This window comes from Eubalaena glacialis, chromosome 12, assembly GCF_028564815.1.
Source record: "Eubalaena glacialis isolate mEubGla1 chromosome 12, mEubGla1.1.hap2.+ XY, whole genome shotgun sequence".
In the NCBI taxonomy this organism is placed as follows: Eukaryota; Metazoa; Chordata; class Mammalia; order Artiodactyla; family Balaenidae; genus Eubalaena; species Eubalaena glacialis.
In genome coordinates this window covers 104025542-104052818 of record NC_083727.1, presented here as the reverse complement: position 1 = coordinate 104052818, position 27277 = coordinate 104025542, and the positions used below count along the sequence as shown (strand labels likewise).

The 27277-nt window shown below is 34.9% G+C and overlaps 1 protein-coding gene across 3 annotated transcripts in view; it reads left to right on the top strand.

Moving 5' to 3' along the window:
* The window catches only part of IBTK (inhibitor of Bruton tyrosine kinase), a 93657-nt gene that overhangs the window by 59849 nt on the left and 6531 nt on the right, over window positions 1-27277 (top strand). For all 3 annotated transcript variants that reach the window (XM_061207270.1, XM_061207271.1, XM_061207269.1), the window contains exons 22-26: window positions 918-1066; window positions 2791-2954; window positions 4058-4150; window positions 4698-4841; window positions 20014-20163. In XM_061207270.1, the coding sequence (XP_061063253.1) occupies window positions 918-1066; window positions 2791-2954; window positions 4058-4150; window positions 4698-4841; window positions 20014-20163 (700 nt within the window). The remainder of the gene's footprint in view (window positions 1-917; window positions 1067-2790; window positions 2955-4057; window positions 4151-4697; window positions 4842-20013; window positions 20164-27277) is intronic.

Here is a 27277-nt window from a genome sequence, read left to right as displayed (position 1 = left end):
CCCAGACCAGGGATTGAACTCGTGTCCCCTGCATTGGCAGGCGGATGCTTAACCACTGCGCCACCAGGGAAGCCCAGGGTGACTTACTTAAAGAGAACAACACTTACTGAATTTATGAGATATGTTTTATAATGTATTTATTTTGCTACTTCATTTAGATTGTACTACATTTTAAATATGTGGAAATAAACACATGAACCTAAGCAAAAGTTTTTTTTTTTTACTCTGTTTATACTTGAAATGACTGATTTGCTAATGAGCCAGGATACCAGATGTAGCAGGGAGACAGGTGTTTAGCTTGCCTAAGAGAACAAATGGTATATACATTTCATAACAACTTATGCTTTAGGTGATAAGCTAATTGAAAATAGCTCTCAGTTCAGATATTTTGCAGAAGGAAAAACCCTCAAACAGGCCACAGTTGACTTCCGCAAAGCCTCTGCTACCTGGCCAGTCTGCTGGCTTAGATGAGTGGCAGAAAGGTTATAATGCTTCTTCCACACAGACTGAGACTAATCCCCCTTTGCATAGGTGCAGAGACAGATGAGAAAGGGAAAGGGGAGGGGTCTAGAGTTTATTAATTTTGTCTTGCTGTCTTATCTTTATGGGGAAAAAAATGTTCTGAGTCACTTTTTAAATTAGATACCAAATAACCATCTTCCTCAGGTTTATTGCTTAATTGGCATGTAATTAAAATGAATAAAACTGTTGTTTTAAAATTCTCCATTTCAGTTTTTCACTTCAACTGATTTTTCTTCAGTTAGCTTGAATTATTAAGACTTTAGTACAGTGACTATAATTTAAATGTTACTAAATCTGGATAAATGGATGCTTTTAGCTCTATTTGGTTCATTAAATGTAATACATATATGTTTACTGTATATGTGTTTAAATATGAAAAAATTTTTATCTTTTAGGATTACTAAAGTCTGGTAAGACCAATTCTGTGGAATCTCTTCCAGAACTGTTGACATCAGACTCTGAAGGAAGCTATGCAGGAGTGGGTAGTCCTAGAGATTTACAGTCTCCTGACTTCACAACAGGATTTCATTCAGATAAGACTGAGGTTTGTCTTTGTTTATTAATGCACTATTTTCTTCAAATTTTAGTCTATAGACAGTTTAGTTTTTCATTATTTTTACTCTAACTTTAAAACACTCTTCTGGCTGGGTTATAAGAAAATACAGTTAATGACATAATATATGTAGTGTTAGTTTTCTCAAATTTGCCTAATATTTCTAGTTTTAAAGATCATAATTGCAGTTTTGAGCCCTTTATGATGTTGTATTTCTAATCTTTCTGCAATAAAAGTAATGTTGATGTAAAGTATAGCAATACTGTATAGGCATATTGAAATATATATTCATAGCTAAATTACTTGAAATGTATTTTGTGAAATGTCAGTTAACACCAGCTAAAAATTGTCAAAGGAAAATGATTTTGAAAGTAAACCTAATACCAAAATCTGTTTAGTGTCTTTCCGCCATGGTGTGAACTGGAGCAGTGCAATCTGGAATGGAGTTCTTCTCCTAGTCTAGCATAATTGACACTAAGCTGCTGAATTTCTAGGCTGGTCAACTCTGGGGGAGGCCATGTTTCAGACATCTCTTAACATTTAATTCCATAGTTGTTAATCTACAGGGAAGGAGAATGTCAAACTTACCAGATGTAGAGTAATTTTTTTCTAACCTCTGTACATCCACAAAATATATTAGAACATCTAGAAATTTGTGAGACAATAGAAAATTTACCCTTTATTAAGAGTCTTATAGTCCTCAAGGGTTGATATAAAACAAATTTTTATCATAAAATTTTTTTTATGTAAGATAGAAGTTTGGGGGAAATTCATATTACACTTAGGTTGGCCTGGAAGACAGGTGAGGTTTAAAAGAAGGTTGAAGGCATACTGTGAATTTTTGGCGATAGTAGAAGAATCTATCCTGGCAGTGGAAATACCATTTCAGTAACTTCTTTGACCTATTGTAATCGCAATAGTTTTAGGGTCCCTTTTGAAGTGTCAATATTATTTGGCTTTAATTTTATTCAGTCCTTTAATTATATTCAGAGTGAATTGTATGACATTTATACCAGACTTTCATTTTGTTTCATTTTAAAGTCATGGATGTTAATTTTAAAGTTACTGCTTCATATCTTATTTGAACAACTTATATTTATTAACATTTTTGTTTAATGCTCAGGTAAATAAGAACTTGATATGCAAACTTACGTCCCTAAAAATTATTCCCAAAGCTTTTAATAATTGGGTTATAGCCACTGATATGGTTTGAGAATTGATCAAGATACTAAACTGGGGGCTTCCCTGGTGGCGCAGTGGTTGGGAGTCTGCCTGCCAATGCAGGGGACGCGGGTTCGAGCCCTGGTCTGGGAAGATCCCACATGCCGCGGAGCAACTAAGCCCGTGAGCCACAACTACTGAGCCTGCGCGTCTGGAGCCTGTGCTCTGCAACGGGACAGGCTGCAACAGTGAGAGGCCCGCGCAACGCGATGAAGAGTGGCCCCCGCTCGCCACAGCTGGAGAAAGCCCTTGCACAGAAACGAAGACCCAACACAGCCATAAATAAATAAATAAAATTAAAAAAAAAAAAAAAAAAAAGATACTAAACTGTAGAAGAACTGAATTGAAAATACTAGATAATTATTGTTGTAAGGTTTTACTCTTTAATATAGTTTAACCAGTATTTACTGAGTACCAACTATGTGTTAGCTACTGTGCTAGGGGTACCTGCTATTACTCACTTTTTAATTTTTTTCTTTTTTTTTTACCTCCAGGGGAAAATTAAATCCTATGTTAATGGTACACCTCCTACACATTTTAGGGAAGATTTAAAACCATGGGAAAAATCACCAGTACTTAAAATATCTGCTCCACAGCCCATTCCCAGTAACAGAATTGATACTACAAGCTCTTCCAGTTGGGTTTCTGGCTCTTTCAGGTAGGATTTTTATTTTGTTCTGTACTTGTTAGTCTGAGAAATATCATTTATTTTTAGTCAAGTGAAACTTTTTAATGAAGCACATTTAAAAAATTAATATAAATTTCTAATATACAGAAAATTACCTAAATGCATACAAATTACCAGCTAAAGTGCATACAAATTACCAGCCAGCTAAAATAGGCTCTTTTTTCCAGACAGAATTTAGTTGCCTTTGCAATGTCATCAGGGAATACTTCGTAAAATACTCTATAACAAACAAACACACACACACACACACAGTGACTTGATATCAGCTTCTTTTTCTTTTTTAATGGATAGTGTATATTAATAAAAACTCCCACTCAGGAAGACCATTTTGTCATTTGTAAGCTTACTTTATCTTTTTTTTTTTGCACATTAAAGTGTATTTAAGATCTCACAAAATGTGTTGTTACTCACAATTAATTTTCAGAGGGAATTCATTTAATGTTATGCTGTAGTTTTAACTTAACCTATATTCTATCCATATTTTTCTTTTACTTAGAAAAGTCAATTTTTAAAACTGAAGGAATAAGTATAATTAACATACAGTATTCTTTCAAAGAGCTAATTGAGCTTATGCTTCATCTTTATTACCTAGTATGGTTTATAATAGGCTAAGACTGTTAATTGACTTACCAATTGTATTGTCATCTGGGCCATTTGTGTAATTATTTTGAAATATGCTGTATTTTGCACAGTTGGAATAAAGGTGATGATGTCCTGGTTTATGATGCTTCATGGTCTAAAGATAGTTCAGAAAGTAGTCTCACCTTTTTTCCTAAGTAAACATATTTGTGGGAACACCTGGAAGCATCTTCTAATCACTAATGTTAGATATTTTATTAAACATGTATCTCTTAACATTATGACTTTTGATGTATCTTATTATTATGTATGTATATATAAAAGTAGCTTTCATTCAAAATATCCTTTTTGAAGTTGGCCACAGCTGACAAAATAGACCTAAATTATCCTCTCATTAATGATGTTATATATAATATACAGTTTCAGTAATGTTTGGGTGTTGGACTTCATGGATAAATGAATGGGTTGTAAAGTAACTTTTATATGTCTTTTAGTCCTGTAAGCCCTCCTGTCATGGATCTCAGAACCATCATGCAAATAGAAGAAAGTAGACAAAAATGTGGAGCTACACCAAAGACAAATTTGGGGTTGGTTACAAAATCATAAAAAAGGAAAGACCATGTTGTGTTATAGTTCTGCCCTAAAGAACTGGAAAGACCTACTGGACCTTTCCTATTATTTTTCTGCATTTGATGTTAAAGTTAGTTGTAAGCTCTTTTCTAGGTAATTTAGCCTCCATAACATTATTTCTTAAATATATGCTGAAGACTGAGTTGGGTTGATAGTCTAGCTCTTGTGGAATACAGTATTACATGCCGGAAATTTGCCTCTAAAATGATCTATTTCTCATACAAGTGTGATGCAAGTGTATCAGGAGGGCTCCCATGCAGCTATTACTTGATCCTTGATAGTATAAACTAATTATATATTTTGCCACTGTTGAAACTTGTGGTTATTTTGATCTGGTAATAGTAAAATCCCATCAAATAAACACAGAGCAATATAATTACCAGTAACCTTTTTTGAGCAGAAATTAATGTTAATTGGTTTAATTTCTAGCAAAATTATTTCTTATGGAATTAAACTTTCTCAGAAGCGGTGAAACTGATTGGTTTAATTTAACTTAATTTCTAGAAAAATGATTTCTCATGGAGTTAAACTGTCTCAGAAGCAACGAAAAATGATTGCAATGACTACCAAAGATAATAATTCAGGAATGAATAGCATGGAAACAGCTTTAAGTGCTCCTTCAAAAACCCCCAAACCAGCGAATGCATGGTATGCTCTAATTTTAAATTAAAATAAGCTTTGTACATTAGCTTTTAAGGTAGTTCTTGGCTTTGGGTGCTTTTTTTTTTTTTCCTTCCTATCTTTTCAAATATTTCATTCCCCTGTTTGCTTTCAAGTGAAAAATTGGACCTTGGGAAATACTTTAGTTTTTTGTTTGTTTTGAGAAGTACATCATGATTTTTGAATTTTTTTCATATGTGTAGATAAAATTTCTTCTTGGTATTTTAATTAATGTTTATTGCTAAGGCAGTTTAAGGGAACATTCTTATTTTTTCATTTTTTATAAAAAATAATGTATATCATAGAGAAGTTTGATAAAAGCAAAGAGTTTTCTTTTAGCACCCTAATTTCTTTGTATATTCCCTGTATGCATCATGAATATCTTTAAATTTTTATAATCATAGCTTGTCACTGTCACTTTTAAGCAGGGCTGTTTACTTAACATTGTGTTATATAACTTTTCTCAATTACAGTTTACCCATAATGCAACATTAATAGGAATAATCTCCAAAGAGGTCAGAGAGCAATTTTGACATATGAAAAACAGGTTGTACTTCTCCCCTCCCATCCTCCCTTTTTTTGGTAACTAATATCATAATAATTGGAAACCAATTTTAGAAGAAAAATACATGGATAGTATGAAGGGCAGGAAAGATCAGCAGAGCCCTGTTGTTCTCACAAGCATTGAAGAGGGTATTAGAGACTGCTCTTGGTTTGGGGGAATCCCTTCATTACTTCTAATGCCACTTTTTTCTATTTGTAAGAGGGAGTATTTTTCCCAATTAAAATGTAAATTGTTTTGAAGAGAGTGGCAACTCATTTTGATTGCCACCAATAGGACTAAATATCAGACCTACTAGTAAATCTAAAACATGATCACAGAAGAAGAAAACAAGAGGTGAGAACACCCAAGTGAAAAAGAAAAGAGAGTAAAACTTGAGGGAATGGGTTTAGTAGAATGTTTGTTTTTTGTTTTAATAAATTTATTTAGTTATTTATTTATTTATTTATTTATGGCTGTGTTGGGTCTTCGTTTCTGTGCGAGGGCTTTCTCCAGTTGTGGCGAGCGGGGGCCACTCTTCATCGCAGTGCGCGGGCCTCTCACTGTCGCGGCCTCTCCCGTTGTGGAGCACAGGCTCCAGATGCGCAGGCTCAGTAGTTGTGGCTCATGGGCTTAGCTGCTCTGCGGCACGTGGGATCCTCCCAGACCAGGGCTCGAACCCGTGTCCCCTGCGTTGGCAGGCAGATTCTTAACCACTGCGCCACCAGGGAAGCCCAAGTAGAATATTTTAATTGATTGGTATTTGTTGTGCACCTTCTACATGCAAGGCACTGTTCTAGTTTCTGGTGATAAGGCAATATACAAAACTGATTTAATCACTGCCTCTGTAGGGTTTATGGAGTAGCTGTTACAATATATATTTTTTAATATAAATTTATTTATTTACTTTTTAAAAATTTTTGGCTGTGTTGGGTCTTCATCGCTGCGCCCAGGCTTTCTCTAGTTGTGGTGAGCGGGGGCTACTCTTTGTTGCGGTGTGTGGGCTCAGTAGTTGTGGTGCACGGGCTTAGTTGCTCCGCGGCATGTGGGATCCTCCCGGACCAGGGCTCGAACCTGTGTCCCCTGCATTGGCAGGCAGATTCTTAACCACTGCACCACCAGGGAAGTCCCCTATTACAATATTGAGTTATGTTTTCCCTAAACAAAAGTATGGAAAAGACAAAAAAAAAGTTCTTTGATTAGCTCTCAAGATACTAAATATATCGCAATTTGAGAGAATTAACCAAGCGCATGAGGAAGCTTTGGGCTTAGTAAATACAGTTATAGCCCTGCCATCAACCAGTTTCCTTATTTAAAAACAAAAAGTAAATGAACAAAAGAAGGATCAAAACAATGATCACTCAAGTTAGGAAATCCAACTACTGGACAGATACTCTTGGTTTAGCATCTATTTCAAACATAGGAGTTCTTTCCAACCCCAATAAAATAATTTTTTAAATCAAAACACATATTTTAAAATATTTAATAGTATGGTAATACTTCAAGGCTTCTTATCATGAAAGATAGCAGTTGCCTGCCCTGCCACAAACTTTCTCTTTTATGACTGGTTAATTAAGATTCACAACAGAGTCATATTGTGAGGAGGATTTTATTTCCTTTTTTTACACTCTTCTATTTTTTCCCTAGAATAACTAATTCTGTCAGTTTTCCTATACTGCCTATGTACTCATCAGTAATTCCCCCCCCCCAGAGCTCTCTAAAACATACCTCTCTCCATTATGATGAAACATACCAGATAATTTATGACTTCTGTTTTTTATTGGAGGCATCTTCATTAGAACTCTTGAGTTCTCTGGTCTGAACTAGGCCTTTTCCAGGCCTGCTTAGTATCTGTGATCTTGAGACTTCTCTTAACTGTCATCCTGGGAATTTCTTTTGCTACCCTCCGGTGTTTGATCCCCAGTTTCCTAGATCCTGTTTTTCTATTTCTTGGTTTACTCTTTGTTTTGATGTAGCACAATCTACATCAAAACCAGTGGTTTTCTGATAAAAGATGTATAGGACATACATTTTTGGAGCTCTTATATCTTTGAAAATGTTTTTATTCTCACCATTCTTGACTGATAGATCGGAACAGAATTCTGAGTTGGAAATCATTTGCAGAGTTCCTTTTTCTTATTGCTGTTGTGAAGTTTAATGCCATTCCAATTCCTAACTCTTACTATGTTTACCAGTTTCCTCCCTCTCCCCCTCCTCCCTTTTTCTTTTCTTTTTTTTTTTTAATTAATTAATTTGGCTGCATCGTGTCTTAGGTGCGGCATGCAGGCTCCTCCTTGCGGCGCGTGGGCTCTCTAGCTGTGGCACAGGCTCCAGAGCACGTGGGCTCAGTTGCCCCGGGGCATGTGGAAATCTTAGTTACCCAACCAGGGATCCAACCTGCGTCCCCTGCATTGGAAGGAGGACTCTTAAACCACTGGACCACCAGGGAAGTCCCCCCCTTCCCTTTTTCTTTATCTCTAGTGTTCTAAAATTTCAGAGTGATGTGCCTTGATGTGGGTTCTTTTTTGATAGATTATGCTGGGTACTTGATGGGCTCTTTTAATTGGGAAAAGCATGTCTTTAAGTTCTAGGAACATCTTGTATTCTATTTGATACTTTCTTCTGTACTGTTTTCTCTAGAAATCACATTAGTTGGATATGGCTCTTCCTGGATTTCCCTAATTTTCTTACTTTTGCTTTTCTAATGTTCATATAATTATCTTCCTATTCTAAATACTTTCTGGAACATTTCCCAGACTTTATCTTACAACCCTTCTACTGAATGTTTTAATTTAACTATTAAAATCTTTAATTGCCAAGAGCTCTTTCTTATTTGCCGATAGTGCCCTTTTATCAGTATCCTGTTCAACATTCAACTGTTAAAGATACCTGTACTCTATAAACTTTTTCACTCTTTAATATATATCCAACAGAAATATATGTACATGTGCACCAGGCAACATGTATCAGAATGTTTGTATCATCCTTATTTGTAAAAGCCAAAAACTGTAAACAACCTAAATGTCTATAGCAGTAAATGGATAAATTATAGTTTATTTGTATAGTAGAGTACTACACAATGATGAAAATGAATTATGACAAAATACAACTGTGTGAATGAATCTCATCAATGTAATATTGAGCGAAAGAAGCCAATCAGAAAAAAAAACTATATGATTCCATTTATAAAAGTTAAAAATAGTCATTGATTTACATTGATGTGTATTCACTCTTTTTTCATGTATGTTTTAGTTACGTTTTATTTGGTGGATTGTTTAAGTTCTGGTTGGAATCTGTGTGCCTGTGTGGGACAGGTTGACTGATGGGTGCGACTGTAGGGTGACCCAGCGGTACCCTTAGGGGACCCCTGCACCACTGTCTCCGTGTTTTTTCTCCTTGGTCTGTCAGTTTCTCTAAGGAGAAGGCTTTTAATTTTTGTATTTGGTTGCCAGCCTTCTGGAAGCTGATCAGGGTGAGGCAGTTAGGCCTGGGACTGAGTTTCTCACAATTTGGTCTAGATTCTCACATATCTCATCATTTAGTGTATAGATTTTAAACACAGCAGTTTAGTCCTACCTGCCTCTATATACTGGTGATTTTCAATCAAATCCTCCTCCTACCAAGGTGAAGGAAGTACAGTCATCTGACCACGTGGAGATAGGGAGGGCATCTGGCATTCTCCGCCACTCCACAAGTAAACCTTGAGCCAGTATTCCTGTTTTCATCTGCATGACTACTTCAGGATTTGATACTTAAGATGTCTCCAACGTAGGAGCCTTTTCAGGGTTCCGAGCTTCACACTCTACCCCCACTCCACTTGATGACAGGTTTTCTTTATTTCCACTACATCAAGGTTCATTCTGGCCCTGTTCTGTCCTCCAGTAGTGTATTATTACTTTTAGTCTGCCATTGTCTTAATGCCTTATTCTTTTGCCTGTGTGGGTTTATGCCTTTCTGATTATTTTCTTGTTCACTTAACATGGGATTTTAGAGGAAAGGATTGGAGTAATCATTTATCTGAAACTTCAGACTTTGATTTTCAGGTTTAGGAAAAAAATTTCCCTAGTCATTATTAGCAATATGAACTCAGACTCCTACGTTGAAGAGACTATCTAAATTTCAAAAAAAATATATTATGGCATATTAAGGAGAATTCTAGGAACGTGGGAGGAAGAATGCCATATAATTTGGCCAAAAATATAATCAGGGTATTTTTCTTTGAAAAGTAATTTGGTGACTGAATTATAAGTGATGTTTATTATACATTTAGTTGATGAAAATGCGACTGGAAAATCTAAATACAAACAGATGAATAATGGATCTTATGTATTTTACGGAACCAAAGAAATTTATCTAACTGACCAATTATAGGTAATTTATTCTGAATTTTTATGAAAGTGAGAGATACCTGAATTGTCATAAAATCAATCATTTATACCCTTTTTATGACTTTATGAGACCAAATTTTTGGTATCTGAAGGATCTTTTAAAGTTCATTTCTCCTAAATTCTTCTGAATTTATGTACTGCTTGAGTTATTAAATAAATAAATAGTGGGCTGAATTAACTTAGTAGACTATATGTATGTAAGATATATATGTCAAGAAATGTACATAATTATACATATGTATTATAAGCATATATGTATATAATATATGCATATAAATTAATGACAGGGATCAGAAAACATTTGTTAGAACTTTTTTTTTTTTATATTTATTTTTATTTATTTATTTCTTTATTTGGCTGTGCCAGGTCTTAGTTGCAGCTCGCGGGCTGCTTAGTTGTGGCATGCGAACTCTTTGTTGTGGCATGCATGCGTGTGGGATCTAGTTCCCTGACCAGGGATCGAACCCGGGCTCCCTGCATTGGGAGCATGGAGTCTTAACCACTGCACCACCAGGGAAGTCCCTTGTTAGAACTTTTAAGAACATATTTATGTAAAATGGTTGATGTTTGGTATTCCTGAATTATGATGTATATTTAGTAGAAATGGAAATAGTCATTTTTAGGTTGTTGAATTTTCTTTCTTGAATTCTTATAAGGCTGCAGGTTTAGTATATCACTTCATTTTTAATCAGTTACACATAGGTTATAAATACATGTGGTATATGGTTAAAGAAATAAAATAGTAATAGATTTGTTTTCCTGAGAATATCTCTTGTAAATATTGGTTTATAGGAAGTTGGTAGAATTTTAACTTTGCCCAGCTTTGAAAAAAGTAGAAAATTAATCTGAAATTAGCATTTTAATCTGATTTACAGATTGTATTTATGGAATATATTCATTACTGTAGTGATTTATCTGTTTTTAAATACTTCTCAAAGGGACATCTTCATCCTGATGAATCATCTAATGTGATTTTATTTATTTATTAGAAGGGCTTTAAAAAAATTTTTATTTATTTATTTATTTATTTATGGCTGTGTTGGGTCTTCGTTTCTGTGCGAGGGCTTTCTCTAACTGCAGCAAGCGGGGGCCACTCTTCATCGCGGTGCGCGGGCCTCTCACTGTCGCGGCCTCTCTTGTTGCGGAGCACAGGCTCCAGACGCGCAGGCTCAGCAATTGTGGCTCACGGGCCTAGTTGCTCTGCGGCATGTGGGATCTTTCCAGACCAGGGCTCGAACCCGTGTCCCCTGTACTGGCAGGCAGATTCTCAACCACTGCGCCACCAGGGAAGCCCTAGAAGGTGTTTTTGTACTGTGTTTATCTTAATAATGAGGTTAATGTGCCGTTCATTAGCAAATCACACATTAGCCCTCTAAGTCTGCTTCTGGTTGTGGTAAGGAATTTTACTTAGTTTGTTCACACATTCACTCACCTTGTGTCGGTGTTAAATATGAAAGATAACTGGTTTTTGCATTACAATGAAGTTCTAACCAGTTGACTTTTAAATCTAATGTGAAAACGCCAAGTGTACATGGGAGTTGGTCACTTTTCATTTTCCTTTATTTTACTTGGAGAAATAATACAACATTTCTCACCAGTCATCTTGAGTGGAAGAATGCACAATCTTTGTGGCCTGGCTTGATGTATGAATGTAAATTCTCCAAATTCCATTTAGAGCTAACCTATAAATTATAAACTAATTTCAATTATTTAAATTTTTAGAGCTAGAAATCTTATTCATTAAAGCAAAAATTTCATGGCTGCTTTAGTTGAGGAACAAAATCTTGATTAATTTTTTATGTGGCTACAGATGCTTCTTCATTAAGTTAAGTTTCTCTGGCTGCTAAAATGGGAAAGAGCCAGAACCTTTGAGTTAGGAAAGTAAAATCGTTGGAAATCAGACACTGTTTCAAAGTATGGCATGATCAGTGGAAAGACTAACAGAACTCATTTAAAGAAGTCTGCGTAAGACATTTTATAGGTAACCACTATGCATGGTTAATGAACATGTGAGTTTAAGATATCTTGTAAGCATTGTTACCTATATTTATTCTTAAGGAGATGTTATCATAAGTAGCCATTAAAGAAATAAAAATTTTTAGTGTGTATATTATTTACCACATCTAGAAGTTCCCAAATTACCACTAAGATGAATCTGACACCGAGTGGTTCTTACACAGATCATTGTGAAGTTTCTGTGTTTAGAGACATGAATTACTTACAAAAGACATTCAGCGGATTTTTTTGGCAGAGTATTCGCCAGCAGTGTTCCCTAATGACTAATGAGACACTGTACTTTCCACCATAGTTACGTTGTTTGCCAGTAGAAACCTTCAGGTACGTGTGTTTTTGGGAGCAGAAAGGAGTTGGTAAGGAAACGGAGAGTGGTTCTTTGTATTCAGTTTTTCAGTGTTCTGCATGTGTATGTGCTTTGGAGAAAATTTTGTGGTAAAGTCAGGTAAGTTCCTTTTGAAGAAATATCTTTCACGTGAATACTTCAGTAGGTCATGTTTCTGATAAATCTTTAAAGAACATTTCCCTTCTATGATTTAAGATTTTACATAGGGTAAATGATTTTTAAATGTGGACACAGTAGTAGAGTATAGTGATCTTAATATAGTGATCTTATAGTGATCTCCTGGGTTCTGGAGTGAGCCTTGCTTGAGCTTGAAATTGTGAATCTGTTACCTGGTAGCAGTGTGAATTCAGATAAGTTATTTAATCTTTCTCTGTCAGATCAGTTATTTAATCTTTTTCTGTCTCCTTGTTCATAAATAGGGCTAAACACAGTACCTATTTCACAGGGGTATTGTGAAGAGTACACTGAGTTAAACACATTTAGCCTAGCGCCTTCAGTGTTGTATGATCAAATGTATAAATGTTCACCATTCTTATATACTAAATAAATTGTAACTTAATCTGTAGTATGTTCACATGATTAACTGATTTCTTTAACATGTGTTAAGTTATTGGTTAGTTTTTTTCCTTAGAAAAATTATGTGAGGTAGTTTGTATTGATTTAATTATTGAGTAGATAAAAATTTGGTAAAAGTTTTTAGCCGATTTTGTTATGAATAGATGCTTAGCTCATATGCTAACAAAACAGTGTGAATCACCATTATGTTCCTCCCTTCTGTGTCATCTTTGGCTCTTTACAAGGAGTATTGTTTTCATTTCTTATTGAAGCCAGTGATAGACTAGATGGCCAGGCATGAGTTTTGTGATCATTAAGAACTGGGTTTGGATCCCAGTTCTGCCTTATCTCTGGTCATCTTAGGATCATTCAGATCCCTCAACTTTGGTTGTACTCTTCTTTTAAACTTAGGTAGTGATGAAAATACTTACCTTTAAGGATTGTTATTGTAAGGGTTAAATGAGATGATGCATGTAAAAGTGTTTTGGTGGTTAGGTCAGAATCAGGTACAGATGAGTTATTCAGACAAGATACAGGATTTTAGAAGGCCTTGCTAATTTTTTATGGGGAACCCCAAATAGTTTATGAATTTAATCTGGGCGTGGATTTTATGGTTTCTTCAAAGTATGAATTTAACTTTTTGGGGAATTAACTGGTTAGCATTTGTGTTCACTTTGTTTTCTGAGTAAATAAAATAGAAGAAATTAATATTAGACTAGGAAATTGCTTATGTTGTTATTCATAATTTTGACTTATTAAGGATTTCTGAAAATGATGCTAAGGTTACAGTGTAGTTCTAGTATACAAAATAATAGCTAAAGGTTACATTTCTGAATCAGTTTTTCTAAGTTAGACTTTAGGAAGGAAAGACATTATGCCTATGAACTGACTATATTTCTTCATGTCAGAATTTCTGTGTTCTCATTGTCTTCTTTTTCTCTTAAAATAAGTTAGTTTTGTTAAATGCTGTGAAAATTGTGGATAGTAACAGACTTAACATAGCATTTTTATGTTATGTTTTTATATTTTATGGTTGTTATGTATAACAACCATTATAAGGAAGGAGATGGTATCAGTATCTCCATGTTACTGATGAGGAAACTGAAGCTCAGAGGTTAGTATCTCCCCAAGGTCAAAGCTGGTATGTGACAGAGCCAAGATTTGGACCTACAACAGTTAGCCGCAGAGCCTGTGTGCCTGACCCTGACTACTACCCTGCAAATCCTTTTTACATTTTTGATTGCAGTAAAACATTGTTGAATAAAAAGATTCTAATACTATAGCAACCTGAGCATGAAATCTTTGGAAGCTAAATTAATCTGTAAAGGTGATTTTTAATTTGTATACTGTTTTTTGGTAGATATTCTAAAGTGCATTCCACTCAACTAATTCTCAAAGTACCACACCTATACTGGGTGTGATTAGTTTTGTGTATTTTTGATTATTTAGATCAACTTAATTTTTATTTCCTCTATGTTCTCCATGTAAAATTAGATTTAAATTTAAAATTTTTCTTTTTTTTTTTGGAAAATATATTTATTCCTTATTTTAGTACAGGAAACAAACCTATTTAATATAGCAACACGAAAACTATGTATTACATGAAACAGATTCCCTACTGAATAAGCACATTTAATATATTCACTGGAAGTTTGTTCAGAAAACAATTATAAATCTATTAATTGAATTTTCTTTTAAATATTTTCAATTTCTATGACCATCTGAGCTGCACACTGCTTGCTGCACTGTGATCTAACATTGTTAGTTTTATCAGCTTTTTTTTTTTTTAATCAGTCATCAATTTTATACACCAAGCCCAATCGCCCAATTCAGCACACCACCATCCCCACCCCGCCGCGGTTTTCCCCGCTTGGTGTCCATACGTTTGTTCTCTACATCTGTGTCTCAACTTCTGCCCTGCAAACCGGTTCATCTGTACCATTTTTCTAGGTTCCACATACATGAATTAATATACGATATTTGTTTTTCTCTTTCTGACTTGCCTCACTCTGTATGATAGTCTCTAGATCCAGCCACGTCTCAACAAATGACTCAATTTCGTTCCTTTTTATGGCTGACTAATATTCCATTGTATATATGTACCACAACTTCTCTAACCATTCGTCTGTCGATGGGCATTTAGGTTGCTTCCATGACCTGGCTATTGTAAATAGTGCTGCAATGAACATTGGGGTGCATGTATCTTTTTGAATTATGGTTTTCTCTGGGTATATGCCCAGTAGTGGGATTGCTGGGTCATATGGTAATTCTATTTTTAGTTTTTTAAGGAACCTCCATACTGTTCTCCATAGTGTCTGTATCAATTTATATTTCCACCAACAGTGCAAGAGGGTTCCCTTTTCTCCACACCCTCTCCAGCATTTGTTGTTTGCAGATTTTCTGATGATGCCCATTCTAACTGGTGTGAGGTGATACCTCATTGTAGTTTTGATTTGCATTTCTCTAATAATTAGTGATGTTGAGCATCTTTTCATGTGCTTCTTGGCCATCTGTATGTCTTCTTTGGAGAAATGTCTATTTAGGTCTTCTGCCCATTTTTGGATTGGGTTGTTTGTTTCTTTAATATTGAGCTGAATTAGCTGTTTATATATTTTGGAGATTAATCCTTTGTCCGTTGATTCGTTTGCAAATATTTTCTCCCATTTTGAGGGTTGTCTTTTCGTCTTGTTTTTCGTTTCCTTTGCTGTGCAAAAGCTTTGAAGTTTCATTAGGTCCCATTTGTTTATTTTTGTTTTTATTTCCATTACTCTAGGAGGTGGATCAAAAAAGATCTTGCTGTGATTTATGTCAAAGAGTGTTCTTCCTATGTTTTCCTCTAAGAGTTTTATAGTGTCTGGTAGGAGTGCAGTTATCTTAAGTGTGTAGGTTGTTGTATTTTCACAAACTGAACACGTCTTGTGCAACCAGCACTCAAATCAAGAAGTAACACTACCAGCATCTCAGAAGTCCCCTCCCCCAATCCACCATCCTGACTTCTACTTCCATAATCTCTCCCTTTTTAATACACACACACACACACACACAGAATCATTGTTTCTAGCTTCTTTTGCTCAACATTATATTTATGAAATTCATTCATATTTTGATGAGTACTGTCTAATATTCCATTGTGTAAATATACCACAATTTATTTTACTCATTCAGTTCTTGCTGGCATTTTAGTAGCTTTGTTGTTTTACTGTTGTTAGGGTTAGTGCTGCTGTAGATATTCTAGTTCACGTCTTTGTTGAACATATTTGCATTTCTGTTGGGTATATAACTAGGAATAAAATTACCGGGTTGTAGGATATGCATATATTCATTTTTAGTAGATACCACTAAACACTCTCACTAGTGGTATGTGAATTGACCTTTTTCCACTTCCTTTCCATTAAAAATTGTTTCAGTCATTCAGAAGGAGTACAGTAGATTTCATTGTGTATTCCGTTTTTTTGAAATAACTTTACTGAGGTATAACTTACATACAGTAAAATGCACTAATTTCAAGTGTATAGTGGGAGTTTTGACAGATGTTATCACCTGTGTAATCACCACTCCAATTAAGAAAAGTATTTCCACCATCCCACTACCTTTTCTCAACCAACCCCCACCCTCTACCCATGCCCCCAGCTACCACTGATGAAATTTCTATCACTATAGCTTAGTTTTTGCTTGTTCTGGAACTTTTTATAAATGGCATGTAAGTACAGTATGCTCTCTTTTGTGTCTGGCTTCCTTCATTCAACGTAAAGGTTTGGAACTTCATCCATGTTGTTGCATGTATCAATAATTTCTTCCTTTCTTATTGTTGAGAAATACTGAGTTTATTTTTATGAAAAAAGTTATTTATGTACAAGTCTTACGTTATTATTTCTCTTGAGTAAATGCTTAGGATTGGAATTGCTGGTTCGTATGTTAAGTGAATGTTTGACTTCCTAGGAAAAGTACCAAACAGTTTTCCAAAATGGTCATGCCATTGGACATTCCTACTAGTAGCATGTAAGAGTTCCCATTATTCCACATCCTTTCCAACACTTCGTATATTTAATCTTTTTAATTTTAGGTCTTCTAGTAGGTGTGGTTTATTTTGTATTTCTTGGGGGCTTATTGGCTATTTTCATATCTCTGAAATGTCTTTTCAGATCTTTTGCCTTTTATTGGGCTATTTTGTTAATCTAGAATTCTGAGAGTCTATATTCTGTAAATAAGGATGTTTTTGGATATGTTTTGTGGATATTATCTCCCAGTCTGTATTTTGGTTTTTCATTTTGTAATAACATTGTCTTTGGAGGAGCAGAAGTTTTTAATTTTGGTAAAACCCATTACATCCATTTTTTTTTGTTTTCATTGGAAGTTAGGGCTTTTTATGTCTTTGACTACTGTGTTACAAAAATTTTTTGTTTTGATCTAGATGTTTCCTAAATTTAGCTTTTGTGATTGGGTTTGTGATTTTCTTTTTATATGTGGGTAAGGTAGAGATCAAGGTTTTTGTTTATTCTTTTTTTTCTCATACAGATATCTAGTTGTTCCAGCACAATTTGTTGAAAAGATTGTTCTTGCTCCATTTTATTACTTGGCACATTTGCTGGAAGTCAGTTGACCATGATGTGTGTGTGGGTCTAATTCTGGACTCAGTTCCGTTTGACCTATATGTATGTGCTTTTGATGATAGCTTTTGTAAGTGTTGAAATCAGATAGTATAATTTCTCTGATTTTGTTCTTTTTATTCAAAATTATTTTTTCTATTTTTAGTTTTGACCATGTTTAAATAAATCTTAGATTTGGCTTGTCAAAAAAAAAAAAAAGCCTACTGGGATTTGTTGGGTGTTGCTTTGAATCTGTAGATGAATTGAAGAGTATTGACAGGTTATCAATATTGGGTCATTGAGTCCCCTAAGAATGAACATGGTATCCTGTAGATTCTCTTCAAAATCTCTCAGCAGTCTTTTATAGTTTTAAGTATATGTATCATGTCCATCCATGTTTTGTTAATTGTATCCCTAAGTATTTAATTTTTTTGATGCATCCATTGACTGGATCATAGAACTTTTCTGTAGGATTTTTCTCCTTTATCCTGTTAATGTGATGAATTATATTGATTGATTTTTTTCTTTTTTGAGTGTTAGAACAACCTTGCATTAAATAAAACCCACTTGGTCATTGTTTATTACCTTTTTAGTAAATTGCTGAGCATTACCATTATCCCAGAAAATTTTCTTCAAAAAGTTCTCTTTTTATCTTTGCCCCCCTCTCACCCCAGTGTCAACCATTGTTGTGGTTTTTCTTTTTTGACTATAGTTGAGTTTTGCCTGTTCTAGAAGTTTATGTAATTAGAATGAAACATAATATACTTTTGTGTCTGGTTTCTTTCACTCAGCATGTTTTTCAGATTTATGTGGATTGTGTATACCAATAGTTTATTCCTTTTTATTACTCAGTACTATTCCAAGGTATGAATATACCACAATTTGTGTTTACTCCTGTCAGTGGACACCTGGACTCTTTCCAGTTTTTGGCTCTTAAGAATAAAGCTGCTCTGACCATTCTTGTTTAGTGCTTTTTGTAGACATATATTTTAACTTCTCTTGGGTGAACACTAGGGAGTAGAATTGCTGGATTTTTACAGAAAATGCATGTTTACTTTTTTTAAAAAACTGCCAGATCTTTTCCACAGCATTTGTATCATTTTATCCTCCCCGCAAAATTTATGAGACTGTTGGCTGTTTCACATCCTTGCCAGCATTTGGTATTGTCAATTAATTTTACCTGTTTGGGTGGGCATGTAGTGGTTTCTCCTTGTGGTTTTAATTTGTGTTTCCCTGATGAGTAATGAGCACACTTTTTCACGTGCTTATTGACCAATTAACATCTCTTCCTCTGTGAAGTGTCTATTCTGAGCCTTTCTGCATGCCTTTTGAAATTGCCTTCTTTTTTTTTTTTTTTTGGATGCATTTGGTCTTCATTGCTGTGCGTGGTCTTTCTCTAGTTATGGTGAGCAGGGGCTACTCTTTGTTGCAGTGCGTGGGCTTCTCATTGCAGTGGCTTCTGTTGTTGTGGAGCACAGCCTCTAGGTGCGTGGGCTTCAGTAGTTGCAGCACGCAGGCTCAGTAGTTGCAGCACACCTTCCCTAGAGCACGCGGGCTTCAGTAGTTGTGGTGCGTGGGCTCAGTAGTTGCGGCATGCGGGCTCTAGTGCGCACAGGCTTCAGTGTTGTGGCGAGCAGGCTCAGAGTTGTGGCTCACGGGCTCCAGAGCGCAGGCTCAGTAGTTGTGGCGCACGGGCTTAGTTGCTCTGAGGCACGTGGGATCTGCCCAGACCAGGGCTTGAACCCATGTCCCCTGCGTTGGCAGGTGGATTCTTAACCACTGCACCACCAGGGAAGTCCTTAGGATTTCTTTTTAGAGTCTGGGTAGAAGTCCTTTGCCAGATGTATGTTTTACAAATATTTTCTCTGTTTTCTTAACGATATTTTCTGATGAACAGAAGTTTTTAATTTGGTTAAGTCTAATTTATCATTTCTTGATTTGATGGTTATTGCTGTTTATGTCCTAAGAAACCTTTGCTTACCACAGAGTTAGTTATGAAGATAGATAGTCTTCTGTTTTCTTCCAGGATATTTAGCTTTTATGTTAGTTCTATAATTCATCTTGAAATAATTTTGGGGTATGGTGTGAAATAAAGGTCAAGGTTTTTTTTCCTTCTATAAACCGTTTGTTTATTATAGAAAACATTCTTCCCACTGGGTTGCTTTGGCAGTTCTGTTATTGAAAGTAAAATGACTATCTACATGAGGGTCTATTACTGGGTTCTCTAATCTGTTCCATTGATCAGTTAATCCTTAATACCACACTGTCTTGATTATTGTAACTTGTTTTATCTTCTTCCAGTTTTGTATCTCTCTTTTTTACGATGACTTTGGCTAATCTAGGTTTTTGTATTTCCATATAAATTATAGAATCACTTTGTTAATTTCTACAGTAAAAAACTGGTGGGATTAATTCAGTTTTTAAAAGAGGTATAGGTCTATACAGATTTTCTTATTAATTTATTCTGACCATATTTTTTATTGTTACCTGAGGCATAGTTATAATAGCTGTTTTTACTTCACCATCTGGGTTATCACCAGTGTTGGTCTCCATTGATTGTTTTTTCCCACACAGTTTTGATTAGTCTACAATTGACAGCAAGAATCCAACATCACATTGAAAACTGTAATTATATCATTGTAAAATTTTTGGTATATATTCTCTCCATTATCCCCTTGTCACTTCCAGCAAAAATGAGTGTTTTTACATGATCTCCATTGTTTTTTTACAGGGCATATTCTCTACATTCAGTTTCATCCAAGTCATTCCGGGATTTCTTTCTAGAAGAAAAAAAATCTATTACTGGCCAAAGCTCCAGAGATCATGTCAAAAAAGTTTGTTTTAAAGGAACTGAAAGTTCCCAGGCTGCAAAAGTTGTAAGGTAATAATCATTTTCCTACCTTAAAATGTGCTATGGTGGTTCTTCTATATCCTGAAATAATCTTTAAAAATTTATGAGGTAGATTTTTATACATTCTTTTACATTCAAAATTAACGTATTTTTTTAAAGATATATTTCAGTATAATTGGCTTGCAGTAAATTGTATATATTTAAAGTATACGATTTGAAGTTTGGCATACGTATACCCTCGTGCAACCATCATCACCAGCTATTCAAGTCAGTGCATAGATCCATCATTCTCAGAAGTTTCTTCATGCCCCTCTATAGTCCTTCCTTCTCCGTCCTGTCTCCTTGCAGCTACTAATCTGTTTCTGTTACTATAGACTAGCTCTGATATTCTATAGTTTTATATCAATAGAAGCATTTAACATGTGCTTTTATAAAAATCTTTCTTTTACTTAGCATACATTTTGAGATTCATCCAAGTTGTTATGTGTATCAGTAGTTCATTCCATTTCATTGCTGAGTAGTATATTTCTTTGTTTGGCTATGAACCCACCTGTTTATTTGTATCTGTTGAGCGACTTGGGTATTTCCAGCTTTTTCTCTAGCTATTTTTGATACTGATTTTAAAATACATTGGAGTTTAACAAAGATGTTTCATATTATAAATGCCTACATGAACCATGAAAATCTAAACATAGTTTCACCATGATCTGTAAAGTCTCTTAATTATTATTCAAAAGGGAACCAAACATTCTTGGGGCATCAGATAGGCCAATGTTGGAAGAAAAAACTATGTTTCAAGTTGGTTAACTAAATGGAGTTTTTTTTTCCTATTTCTGCTAATATGACATCTCCCAAATAATATACTCCCTAGAGTGTTTTAGGGAGTGAGTGTTTAATTACAAAAGTGTGATTAAAAATGTTAGTTGTGACCAGATTAATAATTTTGTTTTTCATAATGATACTTTTTCACTGTCAAACCTTTTTTTCCTCCCTAAACCCTTTTTTAAAATCAAATCTCATGTCCAATTATTTTATCAAACATGTAATATAAACTCCTCTGATTGATTGAAGTGAGGAGAGGGGTCTGGGAATCAAACTAGTTTAACCTCACCTTACCTACCTGTCCTGTAAGCAGCTCCTGAGGAACTGTCAGAGTCTTCCAAGAACATTGGAAACTGCTGGTTTAGATGAACTGTTTAAACATAGTTTCATTTTTGATTTTGTGACTGGCTTTCCTATGTACATTTACAACCAAAGTTCTTGAGCCACTTACTTACAGTACAGAAAATGAGAGAGAGATTAACTTGAAGAAGTCATCTGGTCTATCTCCCTAACTTTTCAAATACTTTTTAGCAGTGTAATGCTATTTTAAAATAAAAATCTTAAATGGAACCCTAACATACAAAACAGATAGATAAACCATTTTACATAATGTTTACTTACGATGAAGTGAGAATATTAAGGCTCTTTTGATAGGCTCATAAATACAAATTGGGTGCAATGTAAGATGCTGTCTTAATGTTGACAGATATTTATTAGCTGCCCTGTATCAGACATTACACTAGGTACTAGAGTTACAGTGGTGAACTGTAACATAGCCCCTGCTCATGTAGAACTTAGTCCAAAAGAGAAGAGCAACCTTATTACAGAAATGATTAATGAAAAGAGTACAAGGCATTATGAAGAGGAAGTTTATCAGCCTCAACATTCAATCTGTTTCTCATTTTGTCTTGTCTAGTATTTATTTCAATTAGGATTTTCTTAATAATGATGAAAACAAATCAACTCCTTGGCATTCCATGTCCAAACTACATTTGAGTGCTACTTGTACACATACACACACTTATACATATGTATTTCATAAATGTAGCATTACATATGTATACACATCTCATGAGGTGTTTCTATTCAGACAAATTTTTAATTAGAAAAAAATTTTTTTAATTGGTTGTTTAGCATTCTCTGTAATGACCCTACATCTATTATATTTTTAAAAAAATGAATAGTCTCCTGATAGAAGAAAAAATGTAAGTTATATGGTAAGTTATATGAGTGTTGTCCTGTAGACCATGCTTTTAAATAGAAAGACATAACTTCTTTATTTTTCCTACTTCAAGACACACAAATCTGCCTCTATTTGTATTCATCTTATCTTCCTTTCTTGTTTTACAGTAGAAGAGTTATCCTTCCCATCTAAGGCTAGGGTTTATACCTGTACCTTGTATCTTAACCCCTTCCCACTTCTGAGGGCTTCAACTATTAATTATCCCTCTCTTTTTCTTACGGATGTTCAGTGTTTTCCTTTTAAGTAGATTTTTTCCCGTCTGGTTTTGAATATGCGCAGGTCTCTCACATGTGGAATGGGTGGGGTAATCGATCCCTCACTCATCCCCCACACGTTTTCTAGCAATTGTCCTATTGTTACCAATTTCCTGTTTCCTTCACAGCCAGATTTCTCAAAAGAGCTGTCAGCACCCGCTCACTTCTCAATCCATTCTGGCTTCCACTCCCATTACTAAACTGAAACAGTTCAGGCTAATAAGTTCAGCAGTGACCTCCATATTGCCAACGACTCGTCATACTTGAAGTTCACTTACAGGCCATCTTCTCATTTCACTTACATTCTTTCTATGCTGATACTTGCTGAGCTCCTATGTTGAGTTATCAGCTGTACCCTAAAGACTCAAAGTTAAACTGCCTGTCCACCGCTGCCATCTGAGCTTCACACTTCATTCTCCATCTGCCTTCTTGGTATCGCCATCCTATTTTGGATGTTCAGAAATACCTTCAACTTTATGTCCAAAACCAAACTTAATGTTTTCCTCATAGCCTTATCATAAAACCAAAATCAAACAAAAACACAGACAAAACATAAAACCAGTCTAGTCTATTCTTCTTGATTTCTCTTCCTCGGTAAATGTCATTTGCAAGTCTTTGACATGTCCATCTTCTTCAGCAATTTCCATTCTTTCAGCAGGACATCACAGTTTTATTTCTTAAATATTTCTCAGATCTATGTATTAAACCTCATCTCCACTGCCATCACCCTCATTCAGACTACTGTGATCTTTCACCTGGGCCATCTGAGTAAGCCTCCTAACTGGTCTTGCCATAGCCTTTCTTTCTTCTCTACAATATATTGAGCTAGTGTGTGTGGTGGTTTTTCTTTTTTTAATGCAAATCTTAACCTTGTCGGATAAAAGCTAGAGTTCTTATATGGCCTTCAAGGCCCACATAGTCTAACTCCTGCCAGCCTCTTTAGCTTTATCTTTTAATATGATCTCTGTATTTTAGCCACCTTGGTCTTCTCTTAGTTTTTCAAATACCAGTTACTTCTTCCCACTTACTTACCCTTTGAATAGCTGACTCTCCTCCAATCTCTGTTCAGTCATATTTGAAGAAGCCTGACTTGTCTTATTCTCTTACTGGGTCAGTTTCCTGTTACATGTCTTCATAGCGCTTCTCACTCATCACACTTACCACAGTTAGAGTAGTCCCCCCTTGTCTGCGGTTTTCCTTTCTGTGGTTCTGGTTACCCGTTGTCAACTGTAGTCTGAAAATATTAAATGGAAAATTCCAGAAATAAACAATTTTTAAGTTTTAAATTGTATGCTGTCTTGAGTAGTGCGATGAAATCTCTCGCCATCCTGCTCCATCTTACCTGGGACGTGAATCATCCCTTTGTCCAGCGTATCCTGCCCGTTAGTCACTTAGTAGCCATCTGAGTTATCAGATCGATTGTCAGGGTATGACAGTGCTTGTTCAGGTAACCTTTATTTTACTTAATAATGGCCCCAAAGCACAAGAGTAGTGATGCTGACAATTCAGATATGCCAAAGGGAAGCCGTAAAGTGCTTCCTTTAAGTGAAAAAATGGAAGTTCTCGACCTAATAAGGAGAGAAAAAAAACTGTATCCTTAGGTTGCTAAGATCTATGATACAAGTGAATCTTCTATCCATGACATTATGAAGAAGGAAAAAGAAATTCATGCCAGTTTTGCTATCATACCTCAGAATGCAGAAGTTACGGCCACAGTGCGTAAGTTCCTAGTTAAGATGGAAAAGGCATTATATTTGTACAAGATACTTTGAGAGAGCGAGACCACATTCACATAACTTTTATTACAATATGTTGTTATAATTGTTCTATTTTATTATTGTTGTAACTTTCTCACTGTGCCTAATTTATAAATGAAACTTTATCATAGGTATGTACGTATAGGAAGAAACATGGTATGTAGAGGGTTCAGTACTATCCGCGGTTTCAGGCATCCACTAGAGGACTTGGAATGTATTCCTGTGGATAAGGGGGGGAACTACTGTAAACTTACTATTGGTGTGATTCTTTGTTTAATGTTTTCGAATACAAGTATTTTAATGTCTCTATTTTTAGCTGTATGTTCAATGAGAGGGAGGAAGATTGGTCTTTGCTCATCACTGATTAGAATGTTTGCTAGCACGTGGTAGGTGCTCAGTGAGCATCTGGTGAATGAGGAGGAGAATAAATGAAACAAAATTGCAGCTCTGTTTCAAGTACCATTTACTTCTAATGTAATGACTTATATTGTATGCCTTAGATGTATAAATGTTAAGGTATGAATGTTAAGATTGTTTTTGTAATATTTTTACATTTTAAATATTGAATGTATTTTTTTAAATTTATTTTCTTTGGATAAATACTTTTATTTGTCGTGGAACTTTAAAAATTTTAAGGATGTGTGGTTTCATAGTTGATCGCTAGGGTGTGCTGTAACACCAGGCTCTTAATTGTGAAAAGTGGTATGTGCTGTTAGACTGCTTTGCAAATTTTAGTTAAAGGAGTGTGTGATAGTATCATGCTATCTGATAGTATCATGCTATCCATAGCTTGGGTGTTTGGCAAGTGGAAGTTAATGCTTTAAATAGCTGTTTGTTATCATCTGATCACTGAGAAAGAAAACAGCTTGGGTTTCATTTTTAATTTCATCATAGAAAATATGTTATCATAGGAGAGCTTTTTTTTTTAAGGAAATAATAAAACATAACATAACAGATAAAGTAAAATATTAACTCAGCAAATTATGGGACACTTGATATACGTACAGTATTCTGCTGGCCTCTCTTGGGTATATATAAAAGTATAATAGGCGCATCCTTAAATATGTTTGAAATCAAGTTGGTAAGTCTATGCACACATGGAATTTAACTGACAGAACAAGAATAAAATTGCAGTATAATATAACAGTGTTAAAGAAGTCACAAAGCAATATATGACTAAGTGCTGTATGAGTGGTTCAGAGAAGGAAAAATGACAGTGGGCTAGACTTGTCTGGAAAAACTTCATTGAGGAGGAAAGGCTTGAGTATTAAGTTCATAAACACTTTTCCTATTCACTCTCAAATATTTGATCGTTATATTTATGGCCATATGAATAGTGTTAGAAAAAATATTGATCCATTTCATTGCTACTAGCTTTTGAACATAGGATGGGATTTTTTAAAAGGAGAGAGGAGAAAGGGCAGTATAAACAGAGGAAATAGTGGGAATTAAAGCAAGAAGACAAGAATGCTTATGATTCTTTAGGGAATCAGGGTGGCAGGGATGGAGGGCTCATCTCAGGAAATTCCACAAATAATAAATTCTTGTTTTAATTGTAGGAAATGTGATATTTTTTCCCCCCAAGGCTAGAGAACTAGAAGAATGGCAGTGTTGTTACTTATTGATGTGAAAAGGATTAATGCAGTTTCTGTTTGTTTATTGTTACGTCTGTGTTGTTGTTCATTTTAATGTGTTTTCTTTCATTTTCCTTTCACTTAAATACCTCCTTATGTTAATTCTAGGCAGAAAATGTGATCTTGTGTTTCTAATTAGTAAGGAAAACTATGTGTGAGACAAAATCATCCTATCAGCTCTAATTTTATATAAAATCTTTGTAACTGGGATAATACAAAATTCTTTTTAAAAATAGTCAACTATGTGAGCAAAAAGTAATTTAGTTTTTCTCTTGAAGTCTAAATTTGGCAAGATTAATATTCTTCAGTTTGAACAAAAATCTTTGAAAGTTTTTAGCCAGCCCTTTTATGTTGGTTTTATTTTCAGAAGGCTAAATTTTATATGGATTATCTATTGGGATGTCTATTTGTGTTGCAAATACCTAAGGCTTAATAATGCTGTTATTTATTGTTGGAAAGCTTATACTGTTTTTATATTTGTTTAGTCATAGCTCTGTTTTATTTAGCAATTTTGCTTCATTGTAAGATGAAATTTTGACAGACTTATAGCTGTTTAAGTAAATTTATAATTAATGAGATTATCCATAGGAAAATCATTAATGGAAAGAATGCTAATAACATCTTATGAAACAGATTTAAGTCTAATGCTTACAGCAGCCCTCTGAACCTTTTCTGAAACGAGAACAGTAATGCCTATCATATGAAAGTACTTTATGAATTATACAATGTTACATAGATAAAGTTGTTATACTTAAGCTCTGATTGTTTGGCTTTGATTTAACAAGGCCTATACAAGATACTTTAGTCCTATATTCAGTTGTTTGCCAGTGACATCATTTTCAAAGATAGGGCTTATAGTTGCTGCTTCTTACTTAACAATTAAAAGGTAATTGGTTCTATATGATTTTTGCATTTCTTTGAACATGTCAAACACTTTAGCTGATCCCTAGACACCAGGATGATTTTTGAGCACCAGTTTAGTCATTATCTGTTTTGTTATGCTGTGTTTTTATTGTCCTAGAAGGCCTTTTATCTCCAGCCCTGACTGATTTAAGGACCTTTCAAGGAACTTAACCAAGGGGATTTACATTTAGCCTGTCCAAGGTAGTTATCTATTCCATTAGAACGTAGAATTTTCCCGTTTATTTTATAGTCATTTTAGTTTAGATTCTCATCATCTCCTAACAGGTTTATCCCAACAGCTTTCTAGTTCATCTCCTTGGCTTCATTTTTCTTCCAGCTGGAAGTCTTTTACTTCATCCTGGAGACTTTTCTTATTTTTTTGGATGTCATAGGTCAGGTATCCAGCAGGATTCAAGTCATAGAACTTCATTAAAACTAAGAACCTAATAAGTACCCATTTTCATTTCATTTTGTATTTCAGTACCCACATCTGGAAGGAAGAAGTTATTAGTAATTCGAAAGAATAAGGAA